The sequence below is a fragment of the Rhipicephalus sanguineus genome, chromosome 4, assembly GCF_013339695.2.
Source record: "Rhipicephalus sanguineus isolate Rsan-2018 chromosome 4, BIME_Rsan_1.4, whole genome shotgun sequence".
NCBI classification, from domain to species: Eukaryota; Metazoa; Arthropoda; class Arachnida; order Ixodida; family Ixodidae; genus Rhipicephalus; species Rhipicephalus sanguineus.
Window position 1 is genome coordinate 69,370,537 of NC_051179.1, and position 27,768 is coordinate 69,398,304.

Consider the following 27,768-nt stretch of genomic DNA (forward strand, 5'->3'; position numbering starts at 1 on the left):
ACGCCGCTGTAAAACTGCTTGTGCTGTCTTTTCTCTCGCCCAAATTGTACTACTATGCCGCCATAAATTAGTGGCTGCTCTTCGCAGTCAGCCCCCTTTCTTGTTCATTCCCTCAATTTTTTTTTAATTTATACCTGTGCTTGCTGCTGAGACTAGGAGCCCCCCATTTCTTTTTGGCATTTACTACACATTGAATGAGAAACTTCATCACTGATACCTTCATTTTGTTAACTGTTAGAAAGTGCTAAGGTTGTTTATATATTTCTTTTTTTGGTTCAGCGTTCCATCACTTCGTTTTTCCTACCTTGTACTTGTACAGCAGCTTACACAAAAGTCAAGTGTGTGTGCGTGTGTGTGTATATGGCATAATAAATTTTACTTCGCGAGTTCTTGTTCTAAAAATCTAGATTGGTGTTTTCTTCTAAATATGGCCCATAAGAGCCATATTTAGCATTTATTTACAGGACTGGCCGACAGGTTAAGGGTAGCACAATTTCAAGCGGATAGTTATCTGTTCTGTGGACGGGGCGCATGCATTCCAAGTAAAATAACTGCAGCACTGCTGGCTTTTCAGATTTTGATTAGCTCTCATCGTAAAAGCGTGCGGTGGTTTTCGCTAGTTGTCCGACGCACTGTGCGTAAGCCCCTCGCTTGTACTGGTGTAGTAGAAAATGATTCGTCAACAAAAACGAGCGTTGGCAAGAGTTCAAGGCTGAACTTTGGGAAAGGAGGAGCAGAGATATTTGCACCTGCTGCATGAGTCGATGTGTGCGGCGGAATTGACGTACGGCGTCGGTTAACATTGGGCTCTAGAAAAAAATGGCGACGTCCTGTCGGTTGCGTTTTGCAGCCAGTAGGTTCGTGGGTCATAAAAGTTGTTTCGTAGCGTTTGTAAGGTCTGTGAGCGGCGGGCCGCAAAGTTCCCCGCAAACTGAAGAGGCCCTGAGAGATCACAACACGAACTTCGGCTATGAGAAGGTTTCCGAGAACGAGAAGGCCGAGAAAGGTGAGCTTCGTCGACAAGCGATCTCTCTCATCTGAAAAGAAAAACTTCTGCGCAGTTCGTCAAGTTTTCAGCCGTGTGGCGGAAAAGTACGACTTGATGAACGATGCGATGAGTGCGGGAATTCATCGCCTCTGGAAGGACAGGTTGATCTCGGTCCTGGGCCCTTTGCCCGGAATGCAACTCGTCGATGTTGCTGGGGGAACCGGTAGGTAGCTTTTCTGTCATTCACACATCCCAGTGTTGGTGTATGTCGTATCGCTCGGGAACATGTATACAGTAACTGTAATGTGCCCGAGGGGACTTTCAGGTAATGTAGACGTGCATGTTACTAGAATTTGAGTGTGAGGCGAAGTGCTGATTTGTGCCTTTTGTGGCATTTTCGCCCGGACTTGCCAGGCGTAATCGACCCGTTTGCGACTTCTAATGCGAGTGCAAGCACACAAACGCTGACCAGCGTTGTTTGACGACGTTTGTTCTAGGTTTTCCCTGCTCTTCTTCCTCAACGAAACCCTGGGAATATTGTCACGACTAATAGCTACTAAAATTTAGTCTGAAACATATTCCATTTATGCCATCACCACAAGCATTTAGCAGCTAAATAGGTTTGCGTGCAGTTTTTGTCAGAAAGCATGGAGCATTTTCGGAAGTGTGCGAAGCGAAAATTGCTGCTGTAAAGTTCCTTTTCTTTTTTTTTCTCTAATGTGAGACGACAACTTGATACGGAGTGACGAAATGGTTAATTGCGACAAACATGCACATATGTATGGCTTCAAGTTATTTCGCTCATACGAACTTCCTGGATGCAAATCATTCATGGAGCACAGATCATTTCGAGGAGTCATTAAAATGTGCCATACTTTGGATGGGGTTATCTTCATCGGTGCTTCCAATGTTTAGGCATCACATTGCCGTTTGCAATTTCATACCTGCAGTGTCTGAAAGCAGTACCTGGGCTAGGCCCATTGGGCTGTCGTACTTCTATTCATGGATCATCGTGCATGTAAAGCTCACAATGTGAAACACCACTATTTGTTCTGCAGGAGACATTTCAACGAGGTTCATCCAAGCCGTGAGGTATCAGGAGCTCCAAGCCAATGACAACTTGGATTTGGATCTCGGAGATGGCTCATCTAGTCAGCGTGCACACGCTTTTGTTGTAGACATCAACAGAGAAATGCTGGAAGCCGGCAAACGACGCAATGATCTCCTTTATCCTGGTTGGTTGCCATGGCTTGGTAGTTATGCTGATATTTGGTTTTGCACATTGAACGTCACAGTGCATTTGCAGAGAAGCTCAAAATTTGCAAGTCATGACGTAACATCTTCCATAAGCCATTCAATAAAGTGCTGTATAGCTGTGACATCCCTGCAGGTTAGCTGTGTTAGATGTCATGAATCATTCTAGGGTTGAAACTCGATTTAACGAAGTGTTGACTGTGCTCAAATTATTTTGTTTAAAGGGAAAATTCGTAAAATCGAGAAAGGGATTTTTTGGTTGTTTGAAATCTAAAATTGCAGCGTGTAGACTCCCGGAAGCTACCGCGGCATTTTATTTGCCACTAGCACACGCCTGCGAGTGTGAGAAGTCCACTAAGGCAGGCATAGAGCCTTCCATATCCGGGCTACACAGGCAAGCTAGACGACCATATAAAGCTATGACAAGCTGCCGATGTGCAAAGATGGGGAGAAGGAATGCAGTGGTTGTACAAGCAGGCAGAGCAATAAAGTTGCAAGGTGACGAAAAGTGCCATGTGTCACAAACCACTAAAAAACGAAAGCAAGCACCTCGCTTTTGTGGAAACATGTACATGAACCACAAGCCATCACCACCCCTAGCACTATTTGGTATGTAAAAGCACTACCAAATGTGAAACACGTTCCGTGTATGGGCGCAGCTTCCATCCTCGTCCAAATAAAACTAGGATCATCGCTTTGTGGTGACATCTTCTAATGCGAGTGCATTTCAGCGCACGCCCAAAGAAAAACTAGGGGTGTGCGAATAGTGAAATTTCACCTCGAATCAAATAGTGCTGAACAGTGGTCAAAAATATCGAATACCACAGATTTTATTGAAAATTGAAGAACAAAGAAATGAAATCTGCTTATGTCCTCAAGCACATAATGTGGTGAGTGACTGCTACCGAAAGACTACAAATTGTCATGCAGAAACACCAGCTCTTCTACATGACCTGGCTTCAGTTTCTCTCGCCATGACGTTCCGGTGTTTACTGCAGTTGAAAACATGTGCTCACTAGGCACCTCAGCAACAGGGATGGGAAGGTATCGCAAGGCAATTTTGGCAATACCTGGACAAAGTGCAGCTCCGTGCTTTTTCCAGTATTTCAGAGGATCATCCTTTCTTGGGATCAGAGGCTCATTGAAGTTTATTTGAACATTTTGACTATAAGTTATGAGCTCAATGTGCTGGTTATTTTTTGACGCTAGCAGTTCAACAGTCTCCCATTCTGTTTTCTGCCCTTCTTTGCAGTAGCCATAACGGGCGGAAATGACATAATCTCCTTTAAAATAAACATGCGCTCGCTTCTGAACATAGATATGGGTGAAAGTTTTGACGAGAGCCCTACAGTAAGGATGTTAGCTTTAGCCACCTTACCTTAACAAAGTTGCACCATTGGCCTTTGCCACGTTTTAGATATCCGTCCGTTCGAATTGTTCACAACTTCGAATACTAGCTATTCGAAAGTCGAATCGAATTATTCGATTAGGTATTATTCAATTCGAATTCAAAACTCGAATATTCGCACATCCCTAAGAAAAACCCTTCTGCGTCAAAATTAGAAAGAAATCACTGCATTTTTAACTAATTGATTTCTGGAAAAACATTGTTAAATTGGGTTTAGTGTCATGGTAGCTTCGTTAACCCTAGTTGGTGACAACAGTAAACACTATGGGTGCATGCCGGGGAATGGAAATCTCTTTGTTAAATCTGGAAATTCATAAAATCGGGTTTCGTTAGATTGAGTTTTAACTGTAGCTTTTTCTGCTGAAGGTGTTACATTTACTGGGGTGGGCTCACATGCATCAAGCATGTAAGTAGGACATGACCTTTAGTACTTTCGAAGCTAATCTCTAGCAGTTACTCGAGGCATACGAACCTAGATGAAACTTCTACTAAGCATTCAGCTGTACGCTGTGGTTATGTTTTTCAAATGCCATGGCAAGGATTTGTGTGGTATTTCTTGAAAATAGACTCCAAAGCCTGGCAGATGGCACTTGTGATCCATGCCCTTGAAAAGTTTATTTTATAGACAACAATGTGGTGCTTTCCATTTACAAAGTTGACGCAGGAACAGTAAGTAACGCTAGTGAACATGTCTTTAATCATAGTGCAGGGTTATATTTGAATGTTTGACTGTGTTTCACATACCTACGTTGTCACATGATTATTCCAACACGAAGGTAACCCCCTCAGCTCAACTTCTTAATTTTCTAAGAGGCAGGCAGCATTGTGCTAATCCAAGCCTAAATAATCAGCACAGTCACCTATAGCGTTACCTATTATTCATAAAAAACAGAACAAAAATATCCTGGTGGATACAGTTACTACAGCAGTTTACAAAATGGCACTCAGCCTGGCCCAAAGCACATCATTGGGAAAAAAATCACCTGCACTAAGGCATTCACAGTTCCTACAGTGAATCTGCCGCAGCAACTCTGACCACTCATCTCGAGAGACTCAGCCAGACCGCTATGGGCAGATATATATATGAAAGAGGATTGGCATACTGCCGCCGCCGCAGCATGTGGGCATGGAGTTCACTGATCTCGATCCCTTGGACCTGGTACATGTGGCCCCTTTGACTAGCAACATGTACTCAGAGCACAAAAAGGGGAGACGTAAGGCTCACACAACGTGGGTCGAAGCGCTACTGCACTGTCTGAAGAGGGGGGACGTCACCGCCTATGGACAAGCTGACCCACAATGCAAACGCACCACTCACCAACACATTGTCGCGCCGGTTCTCAATGAACACGGCAAAATGCTGATGCACTGTTCTTCAGTGAGCCCTCATTGACTGAGGAGACCAGGGCTATCAGGCTAACCATACACACAGGTGAATGTAGAGGTCGTGACAGTAACGTCGGTGCAGGCTCCCAGGCCACCTGTCGCTTCCTACAATGAGGCAGAGTTCCGAAAGGTTCTAGCACAGTAATTGCAATGCTGCCTCCACAACTGCCACTTGATATTCTGGTACCCAAGATGCCAGGGTTTGGAGAAAATGAGAGGGCAGATACCGTGGCTCACACATGAACCTTCCCAGCAGCAATGCTGGCCCCATTCAGCATACTTCGTATCACGACCCCAATCAAATTGCAACGTTACAACCACAATGGACCTGCCTGTCTATCAGCAGTGACTGTATGCCCCGCCCCACAAGGATTTAACAGGAGAGGAGGCCATCAAGTGGCAAAGAATTCGAACAGGCCTCCGCGTTTGGTGCTGAGAAAATACTGCTACACCATACCGCATTATCTGAGCCTGCTCAAAACAGCCCCTACACCCGAAAAACGCGAAGTGGGCAGCGACAAACACACGGGAGCAGTGAAGAGTGCAACTGTTCCGCTCTGAGCTGGCCAGTCAGCAATCGCCAATAAAGCTTTTCTGTTATGTTCTGTTCTTCATCACCAGCAAGAGCATTGCAATGCAAGAGCATCGAGCATTTGCTGTAGGTAGGACATTTCATGGGAAGTTGTTGCTACTGGCATGCTTTTTACTAGTGCATTTCTATTCTAATGTTGCTGTTTACATTATGAGAAGTAGCTGTCTGGACCACTTGTGCTCACTTCGGCTTGGATGTTATTCTTTTTTCTTCATGTAAATCCTTTATTCTCATGTAAGTGAAACTATCATGCGATGGAAGGCAGAGAGAAATTCGAAATAATGTCCTTGAAATGGTAAAAAAAAAAAATGCCAAGCTGCCTTTTAGAAGAACTTAGCACGGGTACACTCAAAATGAAATAAAGATGCTCAGCTGTGGCCAAAATTTAGCAGAGCATGACATTTAGCATTGCTTAGACATTTTTAACTAAGCTAACTACGTGTTACCAACATTTTCGGGGATGTGTGCTTATGAAGGAGCATAGGTACACATTTAAAGGTTAATATAGCTCAAAAGACTTCAGACAGTTTTGGCACATACACATACAACACGTGTTGTATGTGTTCAGAAACACAGGAAAATGTATTTCGAAAATGAGAAGCTTTAGAACTTCAGGGCGTTTCAACTTTCATATGGAAGTTGAAACGTCTTGAAGTTTTAGACCTTTTCATATTTGGTCAGTTTTTCCGTGTTATCTTCGTCGTGCATCCTCCCAACCAGACGAGTTATCGTCAGGCCATCGATTTCAAATGGGATTAGAGCAGTCCATATGTGACGCTCAGCCGAAATAGTCTAATGGCTGCATTTCGCCCACAGCTTCTTCAGTGCATCAATACTTCTTTGCTCTTCTGATTCGTCTATTGGTCGTTTTGTTGTAGCCAAATGGGAATGCACTCGGGTACTAAATGTGACTGCATAGCCATTAGCCATACTTCTTTTCCTTTGTAGATATATCGTGGACTCAGGGGGACGCCGAAGAGCTGCCATTTGGTGATGGCCAGTTTGACGCGTACACTATCGCATTTGGTATTCGCAACGTCACTCATATTGACAAGGTAAGTGCGTGTCTTCAAAGATCACTTACCCTGGTGTTGTTGTCAGATAACATTAACTTGAGTTGTAAATTAGCACGTGATCTCTTGGTAGTCCAGGGCGCACTAGTTATGGTAGTCACCGGGGAGCAGTTGCGGGCAAGGCTGGAAAATCATACACCTACAAAACTTTGTGGTGTGTTGCTGTTGTATGCCTTGTAAAAATGATAGAGAGGGAGAGAGAGAAAAAGGTGAGCTTTTGTTGTCTATACAGCTCATTGTTCAGACTGTCATTTTTTTTAACATGTAAGGTGCCGCTTTAAGCGCAGGGAAGTTTCCTGAATTTGCTCTATGTGGTTGTACGAGAAATGGCCACATCATGGGGCAGGGATTGTTCTGGTGGAGCTATGCAGCTTGATCCTGTGTGAGGAAGGGGTGGGGCCGGGAAGAAGCGATGTCGGAAGTATAGTCGCGATTTCGTTATTCGAACTTGTCCAGTGCATGCACTTTTGGCTATCACTTACACACCCCGCGGAATGGGTTACCTGGACAGGGCTACATAAGGAAGTGTCTCAGCATCCTTGACCAACATTAGTGTCCATGCTTGATGGATGAGGGAAGCGTCACTGTGGTTGAATGTATGAAAAAGCAGAGGGAGGGTTCGTGTCGACTGTCACATCTTTCTGACCAAATCGATGCTGTTTTCCTTGCTCGGCGTAATGAATTCTTGGGTAATAAATCAATAGCAGGCCATACAAATTCACAGGATGGATGCATCCGTACAGCTTCTTGGGCCACATTAAAGACCATGTCGTAATATTTTTATTGCGATAGCAGTTACGAAGAGGCTTGTGGCGCAGTTGTGCCATCACTCTGCTCACTTAGAAAAATGAAATGAGGGTGAATAATAGAAAAAACAACTTACCACTGACGTGATCCCAACCCATGCCTTCACATTACCTACATTACCAACTGAGCTACCACGACACTGTTTTTCCATGCCTTTTTTTTTTGTTTTTTTGTTTTTTATTTATATGTGTGCTACAACATCCATTTTGATTTCTCTTTATATTATTGTACATTTCAATTTTAAAAAAAACAAGTAATTTGCTCCATTCTTTCCTTGATTTTATTGCCTGTTGGCTTCAAGTGATGTTGATTGCTGTTAACCCGTGAAACAGCTTTTGTCGTTGTTCTTGATGCTAAGTACCGTTGAGTTGCTGATGACATCTGGCAACATTAGAAGCATGTAAATGCCAGTCAAGTCAATTTAGTACAATTTCTTTAACTCACCTAGACTAATTTATCGTGGCCTCTAGAATACCATCTGGCCATTTTATGCGTGGTTTTCTGCATTTTTTCATACTTTCCATTTTGGCCTAGCATTAATGTTTCTTCACTTAACTGGTAGCTCACATCACCAAACCAAAATAGGGTAGTCCTAGTTACAGGACTTTTCTGTTCAAGAGAACATTTCTGATTCATCTCTTTACGACCAACATATTTGTTCGTTTGGCAGTACACAGGATTCTGAAAACTATTTGCCAGTGCAGTGCTCCCATTCTTCTGCCAAGTTGCACCAAACACCGTTTCTTGCGAAATTCTGATAACCAACAATGATTCTGCACCTATGTGTGGCAGATTGGTGACTTTGCAAAGTGGGTGTGGCCATATTGGTCTGCAGATGTGTTTGACCAGCGCCCCAAGAGAAGGCCTGGTTTCATTGAAGCAGCTTTTAAGTAAACTGAGCTCCCGGGTATCTGTATTCATGTTTGCTGTTTGAAGTTCTCTAGTCGAATGGCATGTAGCTGCAGTTTTCCGTGTAGTGCCTGTGGTTGCCCTAGCGCCGCCGCTGTGCTTTAATGCAAACCTTGAGGTGTCGTCTAGCAACGATTTGGAAATAGGTGAGAAAACGTACCAGCTGATATATGCTTTTTTGTTTCTGTGTCAGTAGTCTTGGCTGCACTGCGCTATTCATGCCCATTTATTCATATATTCTACAGAGATGACTTCGAAAGTGACACTTTGTTGTGATGCAGTTATAGGTTGTTCTGCCATTTCAAAGAAGGGACATAGGGTGTGATAAAAAAAATTGCTAAGGAAAAGTAATTTTTGGAAACCACTAATTTCGGCGTCTCCAGTGCCTACTCCACGCTGTATCAAAACGATTTAGCTGAAAGTGCACTTGAAGTGCACTTGAAGTGAAGATAAAATAATTTCGTCAGTGCAAACGGTGTGAAAGGGGCTCAAAATCGCGTAAGGATGAGAAAGTTTACAAAAGGATCTTTCATCGTTAGGTTTGGTCGCAGCGCCGAGTAACAGTGTTAGGAAACTTAGACGACAGGAAAGAGGCGGTTAGTAGGGTGTATAGTTGTGTTATCCATTCTTGCTTATGTGGCTGTTATCTTGGTACCATGTGGTGCCTTTCATAGCTTTATAATTTGCAATCGATGTGAAATAAGGCTTGGTTGCTGGTGCGCCTCTGTCCTGTCGCCTAACTTTTTTCACTTTGTTGCTTGCGCTACAACCAAACCTGGCGATGAAGTACCAACTGGTCTGCGTCGACACCCTTGTTCAGCACCTTTCATCCTTCCTGTCTGCAAATGCTGCCATTTCGGTATTGTTTTAATGCTCAACGTTCTGCCTTTCTCTTCCTATCCTCCTTTTTATACAGTGGCTACGTAAGGAATCTTCAAGTGGAAAGAAATTGGGCCTGGTCTGATAAATTTCGCTGTTCCAGCAACCCTCCTATTGGCACGGCATGCCGGTTGTTACTACGTTAAATGGTTGCACCCATGGTGCCAATGGAGAGCTCAGCTGCTGGGCCTGCCATGGTTTTCTTTAACAGCTCTGTAGTTTTGCTGTTTCTTCATTAGGTCACATTGTGATCGTGAATAGTGTCAGACTACTGACACTTGTTTTTTTCAAGGAGTTCAAAACTGGGCTCAAGTGCAGAAGCCAAAGTGCAGCCCTTATTTGGTCATGCAATAATAATAGGGAGGCGCTTGTTGCAATGAGCAGAGGAGCTAATGATTAGGCACTGCCAAGCGGAAAAGTCTTTAATTCATGTTGCGATCCCGTACCATGTCAGCATCCTAGCGATAGTAAAGCAAAGGCTCTTATAAGTTACAAGTGACGGCACAGTCGTTAGTGGGCGCCATTTTACTTGGAAAACCGTAATATATACACTAGCAATGTTCCCGCACCTCCCCGTGCTGCTGCAGCTTCTCGCTGTTTATACCCTGTGTGTAGTGACTGCTCACCTTCACTTTAAATCCCCTTGCTTTTGAGGTCTTTGTATCTATCTGCCTTCCCTCTCACTCTCTGGCCTCAAGCTGTGAAGACACTTATCTCTTCCCACTGTAGAGGTGCATCTGACGTGAACTTATGCAGAATTGGTGCATTCGCAGCTTATAGAGACAAAAACAACCCAGAGTAGTGTCTGCGGTATACAGATTGTGTTGAAATTTACTTAGATTCCTGACCTTTGAGCGCAGTGAGTGTTGCGTTCCCCTGTGTGTGTTTTAGCAGGTGATTTTTCACTTGGTCACGTGTTGCTGATCAAGTCTGACTGTAGCCTGGCAGACAGCGTGGCTAAGCTGGTAGTTGTCAATGAAAAACTTGACAAGATGCAGAAGCTAGTGTCTTCATATCTTCATTCGATTTTGAATAAACAAATACAGCAGATTGTGTGAAAAGGTTTGTTATCTTTATTTCATGTAAGAGATACTCAAATGTCAGCTTTCTTTTTTTTGAATTTAGAGGCAGTGCACCATTGCTTTACAGCAAGCCAATGCATATTGGGCTGATTATGAATTTCGAGTATTCAGAAATAGCTTAGGTGTGTTTGGCAGTTTGGCATTATGCATTTACCTGAAGGTAAACATTAGACAGAAGTCTGTCTGGTTGGATAAGTAAACTGAGATAACTGATATTTATTCTCCAACCAAAGTTACGAAAACACGTAAAAACCCGACGTTTCGGAACCAGCTCGGTTCCTTCCTCAGGGGGGACTGCGGCGGCTTGGCAGCGGCCTCTTTAAGGCACTCTCGCGGCGGTTAACGATCCCACGCATTACCGCGGAGCGTAGCCCATGCGCATACACCGGGGGGAGAGTTCCGAGGGAACGGTTGATATTTTGAGTGGTCCTCTGTATGTGCCACGACTTCAGTAGTAACCTCCTCCTCCACTTGGTTTCACTTTCGAGGATGGCGGTTCCGTTGAAGTCTATTCTGTGGTCAAACGTCTCCGCGTGCTCGGCGACAGCGCTGCGTTCTTTGTTGAGTTTACGGACGTCGTTGACGTGTTGTCTAATTCGTTCGGGGAAGTTTTTGGTCTCGCCGATGTATGACGAGGGGCAGTCTGCGCACGGTATTTTGTAAACGACGCCGGGCGCCCTGTCCTTTGTTGGTCGGTCTTTCGGGTGGGTTTTTACGTGTTTTCGTAACTTTGGTTGGAGAATAAATATCAGTTATCTCTGCATTTACCTAGTATCTACTCCCAGGTGCCTCGAAATTTGTATAATTTTCTCAGACTGCTCTAAAATTAGTTTTTATGCTCCATAAAATGGCTTTAAATATCGTGTCCACCGCCAGCACCATAGCTTAACATAACTTAGTTTTCTTTTTGTATTGTCGCAGGGTCTACGACTCACACTCAGACATCACCATGGTAACAACAAATGTCGTTAACCCCGTGATGTTATTTTATTATTTAAGCAAGGTTTTCTTTTCTTTGGCTTTTTCTATCACTCTGTGTAGATGGCTGTCTCGCTGAGTAAGCCAAGCTGTTCTCATAAGCAGTGTGATTGAAAGTGGTGACTCGTTGAGTCGATCTTGATACCAGTCCACGAAGTAAACCCCCACGAGTGTTTTAAGGTGGCTTGTAACGTGGGCCAACCCTGCAGTCAGTGTCTGATAGCATCAGCCATTACAGATAATCGGCACACATCCCCTGCAGTGTGCCTTAGCGTGTCTACCAGAAAGCTATAGCTTGACTTTAACAATCAACCTCAGATAGTTGCTGCTTAGCCTTGTAACTTGTCATAGTTAATGAGAGGATTTGTACCTTTGCTATGTTTAACTTTAATATGTGTGGTCTTGAATAAGGAAAACATTTGTGCTGCCTTGATGTTTTTTACCATACTTTTTCTTTTGCACTTTTGTGTTTGTACTCCAAGCTGGTGTCAGTAAGCCTGCCTCTTTCCGTCTTGTGTAGGTGCTTAGCGAAGCGTATCGCGTACTGAAGCCTGGGGGAAGATTTCTTTGTTTGGAGTTCAGCCATGTAAAAAACCCACTGCTGCGTAGGTAAGTTCGATCTCATGTTTCTTTCGTTTTTTTTTACAATGCTTGATGTGCCACTGTAGTCTTGTCTCTTGCGCATTTTCATTATTTGAGAAGTAATGCTTTTGGGCTTATGAATCTAAACACTGTAGAAAGGCATCCAATAAATGTATGCAGCTCAGTTTCATGTAGACACTACAGCAGTGAATGAGAGAAGTTGTTCCGTTACCAAACAGGTAAAACCATCAGGCACGTCTGGATTCTTGTGTCTACACGTCTAACTTAAGCATTGCGCCGTGTTCTTCATGTAGGAGCGTTCCCTTGGAGCATGTTGCCATGCAGTATTGACCTAAGAGTTGCTATTTACAAAGGAGGTGTTTTTAATCACTTGTAAAGCATTACAATGAAGGGATGAATGTTTTTATTGTGCCTGCTGTATCTAAGGAACAAATATGAATGATTGCATCTTCACAGCATGCTAACGATCTCATCTCCTTTATCTCTCTTTTTTAAGCATCTACGACAATTACTCCTTCCAAGTGATACCAGTGATGGGCCTACTGTTGGCGCGAGACTGGAAATCATATCAGTACTTAGTTGAGAGCATTCGCAAGTTTCCATGCCAGGTGAGGTATTAAATAGGATGCACTCTTCTTTTGTTATTTTTTAATCGATTACCCTCTGCATTATAGAATAATATATTGAAGAAAGGTACAGCGTTGCATATGTTGCTTGGATTTTGGAAAAAATATAATGAAAATTGTTCACTGCAAATCTGACAAGCACTGTCAGGTTGTGAAAGGCAGCTTACGGCTATCCTTGAAGTAACAAATTTGGCATGTGTTACGTTGTTGTAACACTAAAAGGTGAAAGCCTGGCTGTACTCGCGCAAGGCAGATCAGCCGCAATGAGCAAGTACATGTGTCTTGCAATAAATCGACTCTTTGAACACCTCATGCAAACACTTTTGTCTTTGTATATCTTTTTCAAGGGTGTGCTGACCTTAGCAAAATACCCACTACGTATATATAAGGCAATAAGCACACCTACATAGCTACACACTTTTTTGATGCTATGGCTGGTAATGATGATGAATGATGGCTGATCTTTATCTAATGTGTCAGAAGCTTTATTCCACCAACTTGTTACACAATTCATATGGTGTGACACCTGCTGCGATTCTATGCTTCTGCCACAAATATTACATCTGTTAACGTAACTTCTCACCCAACATGATGCCTGTGTAGGTTCTTTTACCAAAGCAGTTTGAAGCACTGGCGTGGCGCTGTGGTAGAAACACGGTACTGCCACGTAGATTGCTTGGGTTCAATTCTAGCTTGAACCGTGTTTCTTTAGGTCATGCTTGCGAGCTCACAATGACGTCGCGTTTCTCAAGGCCGGTGTCTGATGAGGCAGTTAAAGTACCTGTGAACCTTAAAGGGCTCATGAACGACTTTTCCAAGTAAGGGTCTAATGACCTCAGTATCGGAGTTTACTGCCTCCCGAATCGATTGCCGCAAAAATTTCTCGAATCTGTCAAGAATGAGCGGACTTACGGGGATTTGGCGCACGCTCTCAGCGCTTTCTCTCTTTTCTCGTGTCGACGAGCGCACTGGAAGCTACACAGGGAGGGATGGCACGAGGGAAAGAAGTTACGTCAGTGCGCATCATGAAATGCAATCGCTCTCCCGCTGGGATTCGCGTGCGCGAGTGCGGCTACCGTGTACTGAGGAGTGCGGCACCGGCATGTGGTGGCACCCCGTGGCAAGAAGCGCATCTGATCCGAACGCTGCTCTCGATTTACATCGGCTATCGGCCAATAAGGATGCTATGTCTTTTGTGACGCGGCGATGCAGATCGTGACGTCAACCGGCAGACGCCCTACCCACTGACGAGAGAGAGAACTGGCCTCTGTTTGAAAAGAGGGCGCCTGAGGAAACAGGAACTTCGCGTTCTGCTTGTAGCCTTTACGTGGCGCACACGACTGCAATATTTGGCTGAGCAGTTCAGAGCCGTTCATAGCTTTCCGCAGGTTGTGTTTTTTCAACAAGCCCAAGGGGTGCTTCATGACCCCTTTAAAAAGTTCACAGCCTGTGAATTCTGCCTATACTAAACTGTAGGAGGGAACCTTGGAGCATATACACTTTTCGCAAAAGGGCACCCCAAGCACACTTCATGCGAACCACTACAAGCCGCCATGTTTAGGTCGCCGCAGCAGACCAGGTTGTGTGCGACTGCTGGTGCACGACGTTTCGCTAGAGCAGCAGCCAGCTCACACGCTGTGAATTTGGGTGGAAACACCTCGCTAAAGATGGTTGAAAGGCACTATGTTCCGTTGTGTCGTCAACGGTGCCACTGCAACAAGAACGAGGAAGTAAGCCACAGACATTTGAAAATTACCAATGTAAACAAACACACATGCCGCACCGGGCACCATGTCAATGCTGTAGCGGAAGCTGCTCAGCACCACCGCATTCTTTTCTATCCCGTCTGCAGCCGGCCGTCGACAGCTCGCCTACGCGCGGCGCCAGCGCCTCCTCCTCCGTGTTCGGGGAACAACGTGTTGTCGGGGCCGGCTCCGGGAATTAGCACCGGCGGCATGCTGCGTCTGCTCGCTCGGGGGCCCCCTTTTTTCCTCTTTCTTGTAGAAGAACGCGGGGGTGCCTCCTTCTCTCCCTCGTCGAGGGGAGCTCTCGTCACTCGCACGGAGTGGAAATAAACAGTCTTGCCCTGCAACTCCAAACCAGCTTCACGTCTCCTTTCTCGCTGCCTCCGGCAGCCGACATTCCCAGCCGCTACAAAATTGGTGACCCGAACGCTTCAACGAACACGCCGCGATGAGCTCCGACGACAACGCTGCTGCCTCCACGCCTGCGGTCATCGCCACAGAACTGAAGCTACCAAATTTTTGGCCGAAAAATCCAAGAGTTTGGTTCAGCCAAGTGGAGGCCCGTTTTCAGCTCCGGCATATCACCTCGCAGTCGACAAAATATCTTCACGTCGTCGCAGCCCTGCCCCCCGAAATCGCCGACGCTATCGACGACATTTTGGTTTCACCCCCCGCGCAAGAACAATATGACACCCTCAAAAAGACGGTGCTGGACCGCCTCGAGGCGCCTGAAGAAAGCAGACTGCAGCAGCTCTTGTGTCGCGAAGAGCTGGGCGACCAACGACCTTCCCAACTGCTGCACCGTATGCGGCAACTACTCGGTGTGCACGCGCATCAGGACGGCCAGCTCCCACTTCTTCGTGAACTTTTCCTGCAACGGCTCCCCCAGTCGGTGCGCGTGGTTCTCGCGGGTTCAAATGAGACGTCCCTTGATCAACTAGCGCAACTTGCCGATCGCATCACGGAATACTCAACTCCAACCTTTGCGCCCATAGCTGCTGCAAGAACACATGAGCAACCAGATCGACTGTCGCGCCTTGAGGAGAAACTGCAACACCTTACCGAGACCATGCAGAAACTTGTGCTATCTGGCGCTCCCCAACAGGACGAGCAACGACGCAACCGATCCCCTTCAAGACACCCAAGCTCTTCCCAGAGAAGCCATGCACGAGATACACAGGACGGAGTTTGCTGGTACCACCGTCGTTTCGGCACGGGTGCTAGCCGCTGCACTCAACCTTGCTCGTTTCCGGGAAACGCTCCGGCCAGTCGTTAACGGCGGCTTACGACATCGGCCCTCCACCCAGCCGCCTGTTTTTCGTAGTCGACCGCGTAAGCAACTCGCGCCTGCTAGTCGACACGGGAGCCGAAATCTCTATTGTCCCGGCAACCCCCGAGGATCGCCGACGTAGCAAGAACACATCGTCGCTGCAGGCAGTGAACAACACTGCCATCGCTACGTACGGCTTCCGCTCGCTGACAATAGACGTCGGACTCAGGCGCCTGTTTCGCTGGGTCTTCGTGGTGGCGGATGTTAATTTCGCCATACTCGGAGCAGATTTTCTCAGCCACTTCAACCTGGATGTGAGCGTACGTGACCGTTGCCTCAAGGATAACAACACATCCCTCAAAGTACGTGGTTTGGAGTCAAACATCTGCTCATCTGGCATCTGCGCCTTCCAGCCAGTATCAGCCTACCACCACGTCCTGGCCGAATTCCCCTCGCTCACCAAGCCCCGCAACACGGAACAGCCGGTGAAACATAACGTGACTCACCACATCGTCACCACCGGGCCGCCAGTCACCGCCCAGCCACGACGGCTGTCCAGCAAAAGGCTTCAAGCTGCACGCAGGGAGTTCGAGCACATGCTGCAGCTGGGAATTGTTCGCCCTTCGTCTAGCAACCATTCATCGCCGCTACACATGGTGCCTAAGGACGACGATTGGCGCCCGTGTGGTGATTACAGAGCCTTGAACGCATCGACAACGCCGGACCAGTATCCTCTGCCACACATTCACGATTTCAGCGCGCGGCTGGCAGGTACGAAAATATACAGCAAGATCGACCTTGTAGCGGCATACCACCAAATCCCCGTCGAACCGCAGGACATACCAAAAACAGCCATAACAACTCCGTTCGGCCTGTTTGAGTTTGTCCGCATGCCCTACGGCTTGAAAAATGCCGCACAGACCTTTCAAAGGTTCATGGATGAAGTCACCCGGGGTCTTCCTTTCATCTTTGTCTACCTGGATGACATTTTGGTGGCCAGCAGAACGCCTGCGGAGCACGAAGAGCACCTCCGCCAGCTCTTTCAGCGTTTGGATGAGCACGGTCTGGTGTTGAAACCTCAAAAGTGCGTGTTTGGAGTAGAGGCGCTCAACTTCCTCGGCCACCACATCACTGCTGAGGGCATTATGCCATTGGAATCGAGGGTGGAATCCGTCAAGAAGTTTCCAGCTCCAACATCTTTTCGCAAGCTGAGGGAGTTCCTCGGGCTCTTAAACTTCCACCGGCGCTTCATTCCGTCTTGTGCTCGAGTGCTCCAGCCATTGACCGACCTGCTGCGCCGAGACGACCAAAAGGCACCAGAATTTTGTTGGTCTGACGAACACCAGAGCGCTTTCCAGAAAGCTAAGGACGAGCTAGCCGCGGCTACCCTCCTCATTCATCCACGGCCTGAAGCTCCTACACGCCTCATGGTGGACGCTTCCTCCACATCGGTCGGAGCAGTGCTGCAGCAACAGGAGGGCGCCCAGTGGAAGCCACTGGGCTTCTTTTCGAAACGTCTGAAGCCTGCAGAAGCACGGTACAGCACTTTTGGAAGGGAGATGCTCGCAATCTATTGTTCCATTAAGCATTTCCGCTACTTCCTCGAAGGCCGTGAGTTCTACATCTTGACAGACCACAAGCCCCTCACCTACGTATTCAAAAACAACAGTTCCTCCTACTCAGAACGAGAGATCCGTCAGCTCTCATTCATCTCCGAGTTTTCTACAGACATCCGCCACGTTCCCGGGGTCGAAAACGAAGCAGCTGACGCCTTGTCTCGCGTCAACGCTTCCGGCACAGAAGTCCTGGACTTCGAAGCCATGGCCGCAGCTCAGCGGGACGACCCCGAGTTGACAAGACTGAAGGGAGGGGGATCTTCACTCGTGCTCTCGGAGGTTGCACTTCCCTACGTGCAGAGCACGATAACCTGCGATACCTCCCAGGCAGCACCACGACCTTTCGTCCCACTGAACTTTCGCCGAGTGGTATTCAACACTTTCCACTCCATCAGCCACCCAGGTGTCCGCGCCACCCAGCGGCTGATAACGCAACGCTTCGTTTGGCCCGGAGTCAACGCGGACGTGCGACGATGGGCTCGGACATGTGAAACGTGTCAGCAAGTGAAAGTGACTCGCCACAATCGGGCTGCACTACAGGAATTTCGGACTCCTGAGTCGCGGTTTGACCACGTTCACCTCGACCTCGTGGGACCACTACCGCCCTGCCAAGGATTTAGGTACCTGCTCACATGCATCGACAGGTACAGCTGGTGGCCCGAAGCTATACCAATTGCGGACATATCAGCTGAGACCGTCGCGCAGGCCTTCATTCAAACATGGGTGTCCCGCTTTGGCTGCCCCGCCCGCATAACAACTGACCGGGGACGGCAATTCCAGAGCAACCTCTTTTCCGCACTTTCAACGCTCCTCGGCACGAAGCTGCAGCATACAACCGCCTACCACCCCGCCAGCAACGGAATGGTTGAGCGCTTCCACCGGCAACTCAAAGCCGCACTGGCAGCGAAACTCGACCGCCAGCACTGGGTGGAGAAGCTCCCGCTCGTTCTTCTTGGCCTACGCTCAACGGTGAAGGAAGACCTCGGCTTCAGCGCAGCGGAAATGGTCTACGGCTCAACAGTGCGCCTCCCGGGAGAATTCTTCTCCGACCAGACACCTTCCGCCCCAACAGCCTCCGATCACATCGAGAAGCTGCGCGCATGGCTCGCGCAACTCAGGCCAACAGCACCTCGCATCGCCCGCAACAAGAAAGTTTTCACTTTTCCTGACATGGACTCTGCTACCCATGTGTTCGTGCGACACGACGCAACGAAGCCGCCCCTTACTCCGCCGTACGATGGCCCATTCAAAGTTTTGGGACGTACTAACAAAACCATCGCAATCGACGTGCGGGGGAAACGAGAAGTCGTCGCCGTTGACCGCGCCAAGCCTGCTCATATTGAGGTTTCCATTCAAGCAGCCTCTCACGTACGATTTCATTGCTAACCATTGGACTGTGACCTTTCACTATTCAGCCCGTAACTGCTGTCCTTCTTTAAAAGCTCCGCAATCTAGGGGGGGAGCCTTTGTAGCGGAAGCTGCTCAGCACCACCGCATTCTTTTCTATCCCGTCTGCAGCCGGCCGTCGACAGCTCGCCTACGCGCGGCGCCAGCGCCTCCTCCTCCGTGTTCGGGGAACAACGTGTTGTCGGGGCCGGCTCCGGGAATTAGCACCGGCGGCATGCTGCGTCTGCTCGCTCGGGGGCCCCCTTTTTTCCTCTTTCTTGTAGAAGAACGCGGGGGTGCCTCCTTCTCTCCCTCGTCGAGGGGAGCTCTCGTCACTCGCACGGAGTGGAAATAAACAGTCTTGCCCTGCAACTCCAAACCAGCTTCACGTCTCCTTTCTCGCTGCCTCCGGCAGCCGACATTCCCGGCCGCTACAATGCCATTATGGTTGTGGAAGCACTACGTAGGCATGCTGTGGATTTTAGTTTATGAAATGCTTGTCTGTACAACGGATGATGCAGTATGTACCATCGTAAGCATGTTGCAGTGGCTTCCCTACTCAACGCTTGTGACATGGCTTCCGACATCACCAGCTCTTCAGGAGTATGGGAAGTACAGTACATTGCTGGTAGCATGGTTCAGGGGAACGAAGTGTGCAGAATGAAGCTCTGTTGATGTAGTCGGCAGGGTCAGGGCATGGTGATCACGCCAAGTCACAATAAAAGGTATATTTTGTCGAACAGAAGGCCACAGCTGGTAGTCCAGTTGGTGGTGCCTTGGTGGACCTGACTACACTCCGTTTCACACATCAGCTGCAGGGCTGTTGAAGCTATGCAACAAGTTCGGTCAGCTAAATGTATAACTCCACACATCTGTTTTCGTTGGTTTTCGCAGCTGTAAATGCCTGCGCAAGCTTAGCATGAGCCTGCGCATGAAGCTTCATGACCGGCTACAAGTGAAAATACCAGAAACCCAAAAGAATAAAACACTAAGTGATGTGGGACAACATATTAAAAGCCATATAACAGAGTCTGGAAATGTATTTCTAAGGCATGAAAGATCTTCATCTATTACCCAGCCTAAAAAGAAATCCCATTTTAAGCGGTAAAAACATTGAAGTGTTTGTCGGCGCGAATGCGTTCACTCCACTAAGTATCGCTAGCCTCTACAGTGTTGCACCTGATGTATGAAACGTAGTACAGGAAAGCGATCGGCGCTGGCCACTCGAGACTTCCAGACTCTCATGGCCCTGCCTCGTTTCTCAAGTGGGCCACCATTCTCTTCTTTATCGGCGATGCTGCTACCTTCCGACAGCAGCTTGTAGCTCCGACAAGCATCTTTCCTCAACCCCAAGGCAGACGCCAGCTAAACCAGCTCGAAGTTCAACAGCCGTGCCAAATCTTTCATTCATGTGGTCGACGGATCGCTCGTTGTGATGCTGAAGTCATTTGCTCTGCCTTCACAAAGCAATGCACGGTGACATTCATTCGCAGGGGTTTCGGAGACAGTGAGATACAGCTGGCTGGCACCACGCACGGACATACTACAGTGGCGTACGTGCGGACTTCACATCCCCTAGCCCTAAACATGGCGGCTTCTCTCCCAGAACTCTATGCAAAATCGAAACTGACAAAGGGCCCACCGTCAGATGGCATATTTATGAAAGGGATCTATTGCAGAGAAACTTGTTGAAGGGGGCTGCATAAAGGATGGAAAGCAAAGTGACACTAAACAGTGGTAAGCGAATGTGAAACACTGGTATGGATTAGAAAATGAAAAGGGGTTGCTAGTGTTCTAGTAAAATGAATAGGAAAGAATTGAACTGTACACGGAGTTGATAACCAGTGGCCTGTTCCATAGCAGAATTATGTGTAATAAAACTGTTGTGGATTTTCCCATACCAGAGTCATTCAATTCTCTTTATGGTCACGAAACTGCACCGTCACGCTATGGGCGAGCTTCATACGCTGCTCGAAATAGCCGCAACGCGCCGCCACTGTGCCACAGAGGCGATCGTCTTCGCCGTCCGCGTATTGAAATACTCGCGCAGTGCAAGACAAGCTGCTGGACATGGTATGTTTAAGTTAGCGGAAACGTCTCAGGACTAGGATGCCTAACAGATGTTGCGTGCCAGGGTGCCGTTTCGGCTATAAGGGAACCAGAAAGGTGTCGTTGTTTTCTTTACCGTTAGACAAGCATGCAGCAGCGCGAGAAAGGGAAACGGGCCATACCACGGCTGGAAAGTGGCGATTTTAACTTTGAGTCGAAGTATACACGTGTATGTGTGAACCATTTCGACGCCTCGGACATTGTCACTGCGTATGACTTTAACATGAACGGCGACTCCGTGTCCCTGAAACACGACAAACCAACGCTAAAGGCTGACGCAGTTCCAAGGATTTCTGAAGGACTTCCTTCGTATCTCACGAAGCGCAAACCTCGATCTCGCTCATAGACAATGCGACCACCATGCAAACGACCACGTGAGTCGTCCACTGAAGAGCTCCGAGCAACGCCGACGCCCTGTTTATACCGCATTGTAGCCACACGTATGGGCGTGTAACAGCTTGTTTTTTTTCCTATGTTTACAACTGGCACCGCTTGCACTTTGCTGCGAATGCACGGTGTTTAATTTGACGGAAATGTTAAAAAGTTGTACCTATCGTGGTGTCGTAGTGTTGAGACTAAAGGAGCTTGCGAGGCCGCAGCGGCCGCATTTTAATGGGGTCGACATGCAACAACACCAGTGCGCTGAGAATTAGGTACATCTAAAAGGACCCTAGGGGGCAAAAATCATTCAGAAGTCCCCTGCTTTGGCGTTCGTAAGTCACGCAGCTCCCCTTCGTCACTTCCGGAACACGCCACTCGCACTTGCTCCCGCTCAGTTCGGCCGATACAAGTTTGTGTAATTATCACCTGCTGGCTAAGCAAGCCAATTCTGCAGCCCACAAACAGGGAGCAAAGCGTCGGGTTGTACTCTTAGCCGAAAGTCTTAGACTCGAGGAACTTTGGGCTTTCCCTTGTTCTTGGTCCACGTAATTCATAGTGAAATAAACGAGGTAATATGCCCATGTAGGTCATGGCGGTTAACAAGCTGTAGTCTGCGGTGCATAGGTCGGCAAACTCACTCATGAGTCGACTCACTTAGACTCACTCAGACGCAGATCGAGCCGTGAGTCTGAGTCTGAGTGAGTCCGGGTGAATAATACTTTCGTGAGCTTGAGTCTGAGTGAGTGCGGTTGAGAAAATTTTTAGTGAGTCTGAGTCCGAGTGAGTCCGGTTGAGGAAAACTTTGGTGAGTCTGAGTCCGAGTGAGCTCTAAGCACAAAATGTATTTGCCGAGTGAGTCTGAGTGAGCTCCACACGTTTTGCCGACCTCTCATTCTATCTACACCATTTCAGCATTACTATCAGCCTTATGTCGGCTCACGTTTACATTCCCATCGACTCACACATACATCAAAGCCCTAGAGTTCATACGCCAGCTAAATATTTATTGATCAGATGCGTGAGTTACAGAGGTGGGGGGTGCCACGACCTGCCCCCAAAAGCTCTTTCACAGGAAGTTCTTGATAAAAATATGTCGTCTGAGTCATCCCTTTCAACAAAAATGTCCTTACTGGATTGCAACCACGGATAACTCATATTTTAAGTTATGAGATCAAAAGACGCCAAGTAGAGCACCGATTATGCAAGATATTGGTGTGAAAGAGCATTGACACCATAGTCGATAAAACCAATTATACGCTAACAGACTCATGAGTCGAATCACTCAGACTCACTCAGACTCAGACAGAGCCGTGAGTCTGAGTCTGAGTGAGTCCGAGTGAGTAATAACTTCGTGAGTTTGAGTCAGAGTGAGTCCGGTTGAGAAAATTTTCATGAGTTTGAGTCCGAGTGAGTCCGGTTGAGGAAAATTTTCGTGAGTCTGAGTCCGAGTGAGCTCTAAGGGCAAAATATATTTCATGAGTGAGTATGAGTGAGCTCCACATTTTTTGCCGACCTATGCTGCGGTGGCATCTCTGCTGATAGAAATCCGGTACGGGTTGACGTGCCACACAGCGTATGGAGCGAACAATCGAGGTCTTCTTGGTCCGATAAGCTCGTTGAAGTACGACAACAAAAAAACTGCACTGCTTGATTTTCATCATCGCGCACAGCAACAACTGACAACGCCGCAACACCCCACGCTGCAACACGCGAACTGCAGCAGGTACCCAGGGATGGCGGGAGAGGGCGACAGCAGCGGAAGTGACGTCACATGAACACTATGTATTTTTACGTTAATCCCCGAATTTTCGTATTTTTTCGGCTATATATCGCCGCGAGCTGCATGTCTTGAGCTGAAGGAAAGAAGATCACTTTTAAGGGCTCGTTTTTCTTTGTTAGACACAATACTAATGAGAACTAAGAGACAGTAATGTTATTTGTAATAATTGGGATATAAATGTTAAGAAAGTAAAGTGGACGAAAAGATTACTTGCCGCCGGCCGGGACCGAACATGTGACCTTTGAATAACGCGTCCGATGCTGGTTTTAAAACAGAAAACACGTTCAGGAACGAATTTATGCATGCTGAGTGCTCAAAGTAAAAGCTTGAAAGCAAAGTGACCGTTGCGGAAGTTTAGAAAGCTAAAACACCGAGGCTGTCCCACACACAACCCCAGCGATAGCAGCATTCGCATCGTCTCTCAAGAACAGCTGCGCCTCTGGCGGCGGCCGCTGGCTGCATATGAAACTGACGCGGCAGTTTCGTGATCATAAGAAGCATTGAATGACTCTGCCCAACTGTTAAGCGTAGCCTGGGCTGAGCGATGACACGTGCAATAGTCTTTGAAACCTGCTCACATTAAAAGAACAAGTGCCAATATTTTTCTAGTAGCTTGTGAAATTGCCAGTAAACAAAAAATTGGTGCAAAAGTAGGATAAATTTCATCATTGCAGGCACCACAGGTAATGCTGCCTGATGACACATGGTGTACAGTCGCGCTGAATATGAGTTGCAACACGTTGGTCGTGGCTGAAGGGGCCCCAAGCCTGAACGATTACCTGATAAACATGAAATTGGTTTAGAGAATACCAATAACTGAAACAATGTCCACTTCTGTAATATTTGCTATGTTGGCACCGCTTTGCAGTGTTGGCGCCATTTTCAACACAAACAACATGTTGCAACTAGTGATGCAGAACTATCGATGGTACTATCGATACTATCGATAGCTGAGTCACTATCGAACTATCGATGGTAAAGGATACTATCGATAGAGCTATCGATAGTAAAAAATTCGATGGTACTATCGATAGTATAAAATCAACAGCGCGGACTCACTGCAGAATAAACTTGGTTCCCCGGGCGCGTGGTACATAGTGGAGCCAGAGGAGCAGGCTGAAGGGCAAGAAAGTTGACAGGCTTGTGTTCTTCACCAGAGTGCTTTGCTGACACATGATCATAAAGTCAAACTGTTCAGCTGTAGCGGAAAGGAAGCCTTTACATGTGGCAGTACTGCGAGGGTTCAAATTGATATTGCATTTTATGATTTCAAAATAAAAAAAAGTTAAGTGTAAGGTGTAACTGGTTGCTTTTGGATACGAATATATTGATGGATATATTGCGCCAGAAATAGTTAATTTCTCTGCCGAAAATTGCTTATAAATTAAGCGAAGCTGGTAGTAAGCTATCGGAAATATTTTCGCAATATGGCCGGCCAGCAACCGCATCATTATTCACACTACTATCGATAGTATTGTCACGTCGTTGTGACGGTGAAGAATGCTGCAGCAAGAATGGGAAATACGGAGCTCTTTATTTGGGCGAACTTGTGCCCAGAAAATCAAAGCTGCAAATACAAGCGATACATGCTGCGCACTGATAGCGGCGGGAGCAGTCGTCAGCCGCTGAGTTCTCTCATCATCGGTGGAACGCGTCGTCCTTTATACATCAGCCATCAAACCTTCCAGCGTTATCGCTGGTGCTCGCGTAAGTTCTCGAATAAACTTGACTATGCTCGTCCAGCGTGTAATCCTAACAAAATGATCTCAAACAATTCTGAAGCTTCTGAATCATTACGGCGCGGGCTGCGTCAAACGTTGCTAATAGTCTTCGTGGGGCTAAACACTAATACGTCAAAACAAAGCAATAAACACGCGTGGCAGTAATAGCGCTCTAGTAATATTAACGATGGTACTACTGATTGCACTATCGATAGTTTGTCGATAGTAGCACTATCGATAGTTTGTTTACACTATCGATAGTTTCAAAAAAACTATCGATACTATCGATAGTCAATTTACCGATAGTTCTGCATCACTAGTTGCAACTCATATTGGGTGTGACTGTACATGTGTCAAATTATTTATGAGGTCTTGTGAACAGATTCTGTGAAACTTCTTGTTTGGGTTCATTCCAATCAATATTCAGTCTTTGTTTTTCTTTAGTGTTTCTATTTGACCCAGCTCAGAAATCTCACTTCTTCAACATTTGTATAAATTTCTACTCTTGTACCCATTCTCAGTATGATCAGAAATAGAAAGAAAGGCAGCAGAGAGAGAGCTCTGAGGTGAAAACTATGAAGGGCTGTGCATGCTTGCCATGCAAAACTCTGCGCATAAGATGTTCTTGTTTATGAGTATATACCTGCTGTAGCTATTTTCACTAAATTTCACTGATGTTCACGTCAAAATATTGATCACAGTCTCCAATCTTCCGTCTCATTTCTCCCACCTTCCAACAAAACTTGCAGATGAGCCATGCACTAGGCATAACATATGATTTAAAGTCGAATGGAAATTAAATGTAAAATTACAAAACAAATCTCCTGGTGAACTTGTGAGGGCAGTGAGCTGAGCTGTTCTGCGTGTTCAGCTTAGCACACTTAAGTCAGTAGCGCTGTGCAATGTGTCGAAGAAAAAGTTTACTGTGATGAACTGTTTCATGAACCAATTCAGTGTGAACTAGTTCGTGAACCATTGTAGTTTGTCTTGGAACCGGAAGTGAACTGGGGTAAAGTGGAGTGCGTTAAAGCCAAACTAAACCTGCATTTAAAAAAATTTTTTTTGACACCCTGCTGCTAAATCACTTGCTTCCATAGCCATGTTCTGAGAGTGAAACACCCAAGTGTGATTTTGTGAGATAAAATGAGAAAGAGCAAGTGCACATATTTTGTAACCTTTGTACGTTAGCATTAATTTACACTGCGTGTTTTGTTGCTGCTTTTTTAACATTTTGTACGTGTTTTCTCACTTCCGAGTGAGTGTCTTTCTACAGTCCCTGACCTTGGGGCCATTATCATATTCCTCGTCATTTACTGACTGCTCAGTGAAAGCATAATAAAGCGAAACGTTGTTAATGTTGGCATTTAAAAGGGCCCTGCAAAACTTTTCCAAGTAATCATCGAATGACCTCACTATCGGAGTATTGCCTCACGAACCAATAGGCACAAAAATTTTTAGTCTTTCAAGAGTGGAGTAATAGGGATTTGTAGCACTCTTTAAGCACTTTTTGTTTATCTCCTTTCGTCCCAGCGAGCTCACTGAAAGCTAAACAGCGAGGAACGACAAACTGGCCGGAAGCTACGTCAAATGCTGTTCGTGACCTTGAGCGCAGTGTTTTCTGACCACGTTCAAAAAGCGTTGCCGGGCCCTTTTAAGGAGTATATTGGGTGAAGTGTGATGGAGGCTAAAGTACGAAAAAGAACTGAAGCTATCTTGTCTGCGCATTGCTAAAATCCAGTCTATTCATTTGTTGTCTTGTTGATGTACGCAGGAGCTGTTCAAGGATATGATCCATGCGGCAGGTTTCGAAGAGGTCACCTATGAAAACCTGATGAATGGAGTAGCTGCCATTCATTCCGGCTTCAAGCTTTGACAGACGCAAGAGAGATAACCGGGACAGCCTCGCTTTTTATTCACTGCACTCGGTTTGCATCACAATTACGAAAAATTGTTGAAACATCATCTTGTTCCTTGCTGGTGTGTACATAGGTAATGTATATAGTATTGCAGGGTGCTGGTGAATTATATAAATGAACTTATTTATGAAAGTATCTTTCCTTGCATTCTGTGCATCAGCCATCAATTGCTGCAAGGGGTTTACAAGTCCTTAGAAAAGGGCACTGGCAGAAGTGTGCGTGTGGAGTACATCTCCCCCTCCACACACACACATTTTATTTTATTTATTATTTATCGAATACTGTGGACACATAGTCCAAGCAGGGAGGGTGACAAATGGTAAATGCAGTAAATATATTTGGCAAAACAAAACAGTATTAATGCAGGCTTAGGATGAATAAATAGGCAAAGCAAAACAATAATAATACAAGATTATGATGTCGATTCGATTATGTACATAATTTCATTCAGTTAGAGTACGAGCAAAAAAAGAATACTTAAATGGGTTCGTTCTTGCATAGTAAGGTGTTAGTGCATGATGTCTAAGGTGGCGTGTAGTTCTTTTAAGTAACTAAGATAGATGTAGAGATGGGTCTAGGGATAAATTACCACACATACTTGTGTAACGGCCAAATTTTCCCTAGATTTGGGGCAAAAGTTGTGGGTGTGGCCATTACATGAAGAAAGAGCCACAACATTTTTTTTTTTCGTAAATATTTTAGGCGGTACTTTCCTCTATTAAACTGCAGTACTCGCTTGTGCTGAGAGAAGTGGGAAAAACAACGGCATGCTTTTTTTATCGCTTCGAGGCAGACATTGGCAGGTCGTTGTACAACGGCGGAGAGAAAGGTTCTTTCAGTTCATGAAGCGCGGGATCCATTCATGGCTGGCTTTAAATGCTCTAAGCAAAATGCTTTTGCGTTGTGCGATGCCAAGCGCATTCACGTGCACTGTTTTCGTCGAAATAGCCTAGCCATCGCTCTGCGTCTTTGTTACGTACTGCAGAAGTCAGTCCTTCTTTCTCCAGGAACATGCAAGTGCTTGCCTCTGGAAGCGCACCTCTGTGCATTTATTTTTTTGAGTGCACCTTCCTGGGAGCACCACTGTCACACACTGTTTTGATTGATCTTGAAAATTCCGACTGTCGGGTGTTTCGGAAAAAAAAGCTTTGGAATTCTCCCACCAGCACAACCGATAACGCTGCCAACCTTCTAAAAAAAAAATCAAGGGTGTAGATAATAAATGGGTAATATCTAAACATATTTTTGGGGGGACTTTC

At 46.4% G+C, this 27,768-nt stretch overlaps 1 protein-coding gene across 1 annotated transcript; it reads left to right on the plus strand.

Moving 5' to 3' along the window:
* The first annotated feature begins 785 nt into the window (after positions 1–785).
* Positions 786–26,646, plus strand: LOC119390199 (2-methoxy-6-polyprenyl-1,4-benzoquinol methylase, mitochondrial). Its single transcript, XM_037657768.1, has 7 exons — positions 786–1,006; positions 1,062–1,211; positions 2,047–2,223; positions 6,577–6,683; positions 11,877–11,965; positions 12,456–12,567; positions 26,365–26,646. Exons 1-7 carry the CDS (start codon positions 820–822, stop codon positions 26,464–26,466), a joined length of 924 nt encoding a protein of 307 aa, XP_037513696.1. The 5' UTR covers positions 786–819; the 3' UTR covers positions 26,467–26,646.
* The last annotated feature ends 1,122 nt before the right edge of the window (positions 26,647–27,768 follow it).

What these genes read in the sequence shown, in the direction of transcription:
- LOC119390199 (XM_037657768.1), top strand. Translation starts at nt 820, where the DNA reads ATGGCGACGTCCTGTCGGTTGCGTTTTGCAGCCAGTAGGTTCGTGGGT. An exon ending in GAACGAGAAGGCCGAGAAAG is followed by an intron (nt 1,007 to 1,061) that starts GTGAGCTTCGTC and finishes ACTTCTGCGCAG; the next exon opens with TTCGTCAAGTTTTCAGCCGT. An exon ending in CAATGATCTCCTTTATCCTG is followed by an intron (nt 2,224 to 6,576) that starts GTTGGTTGCCAT and finishes TTTCCTTTGTAG; the next exon opens with ATATATCGTGGACTCAGGGG.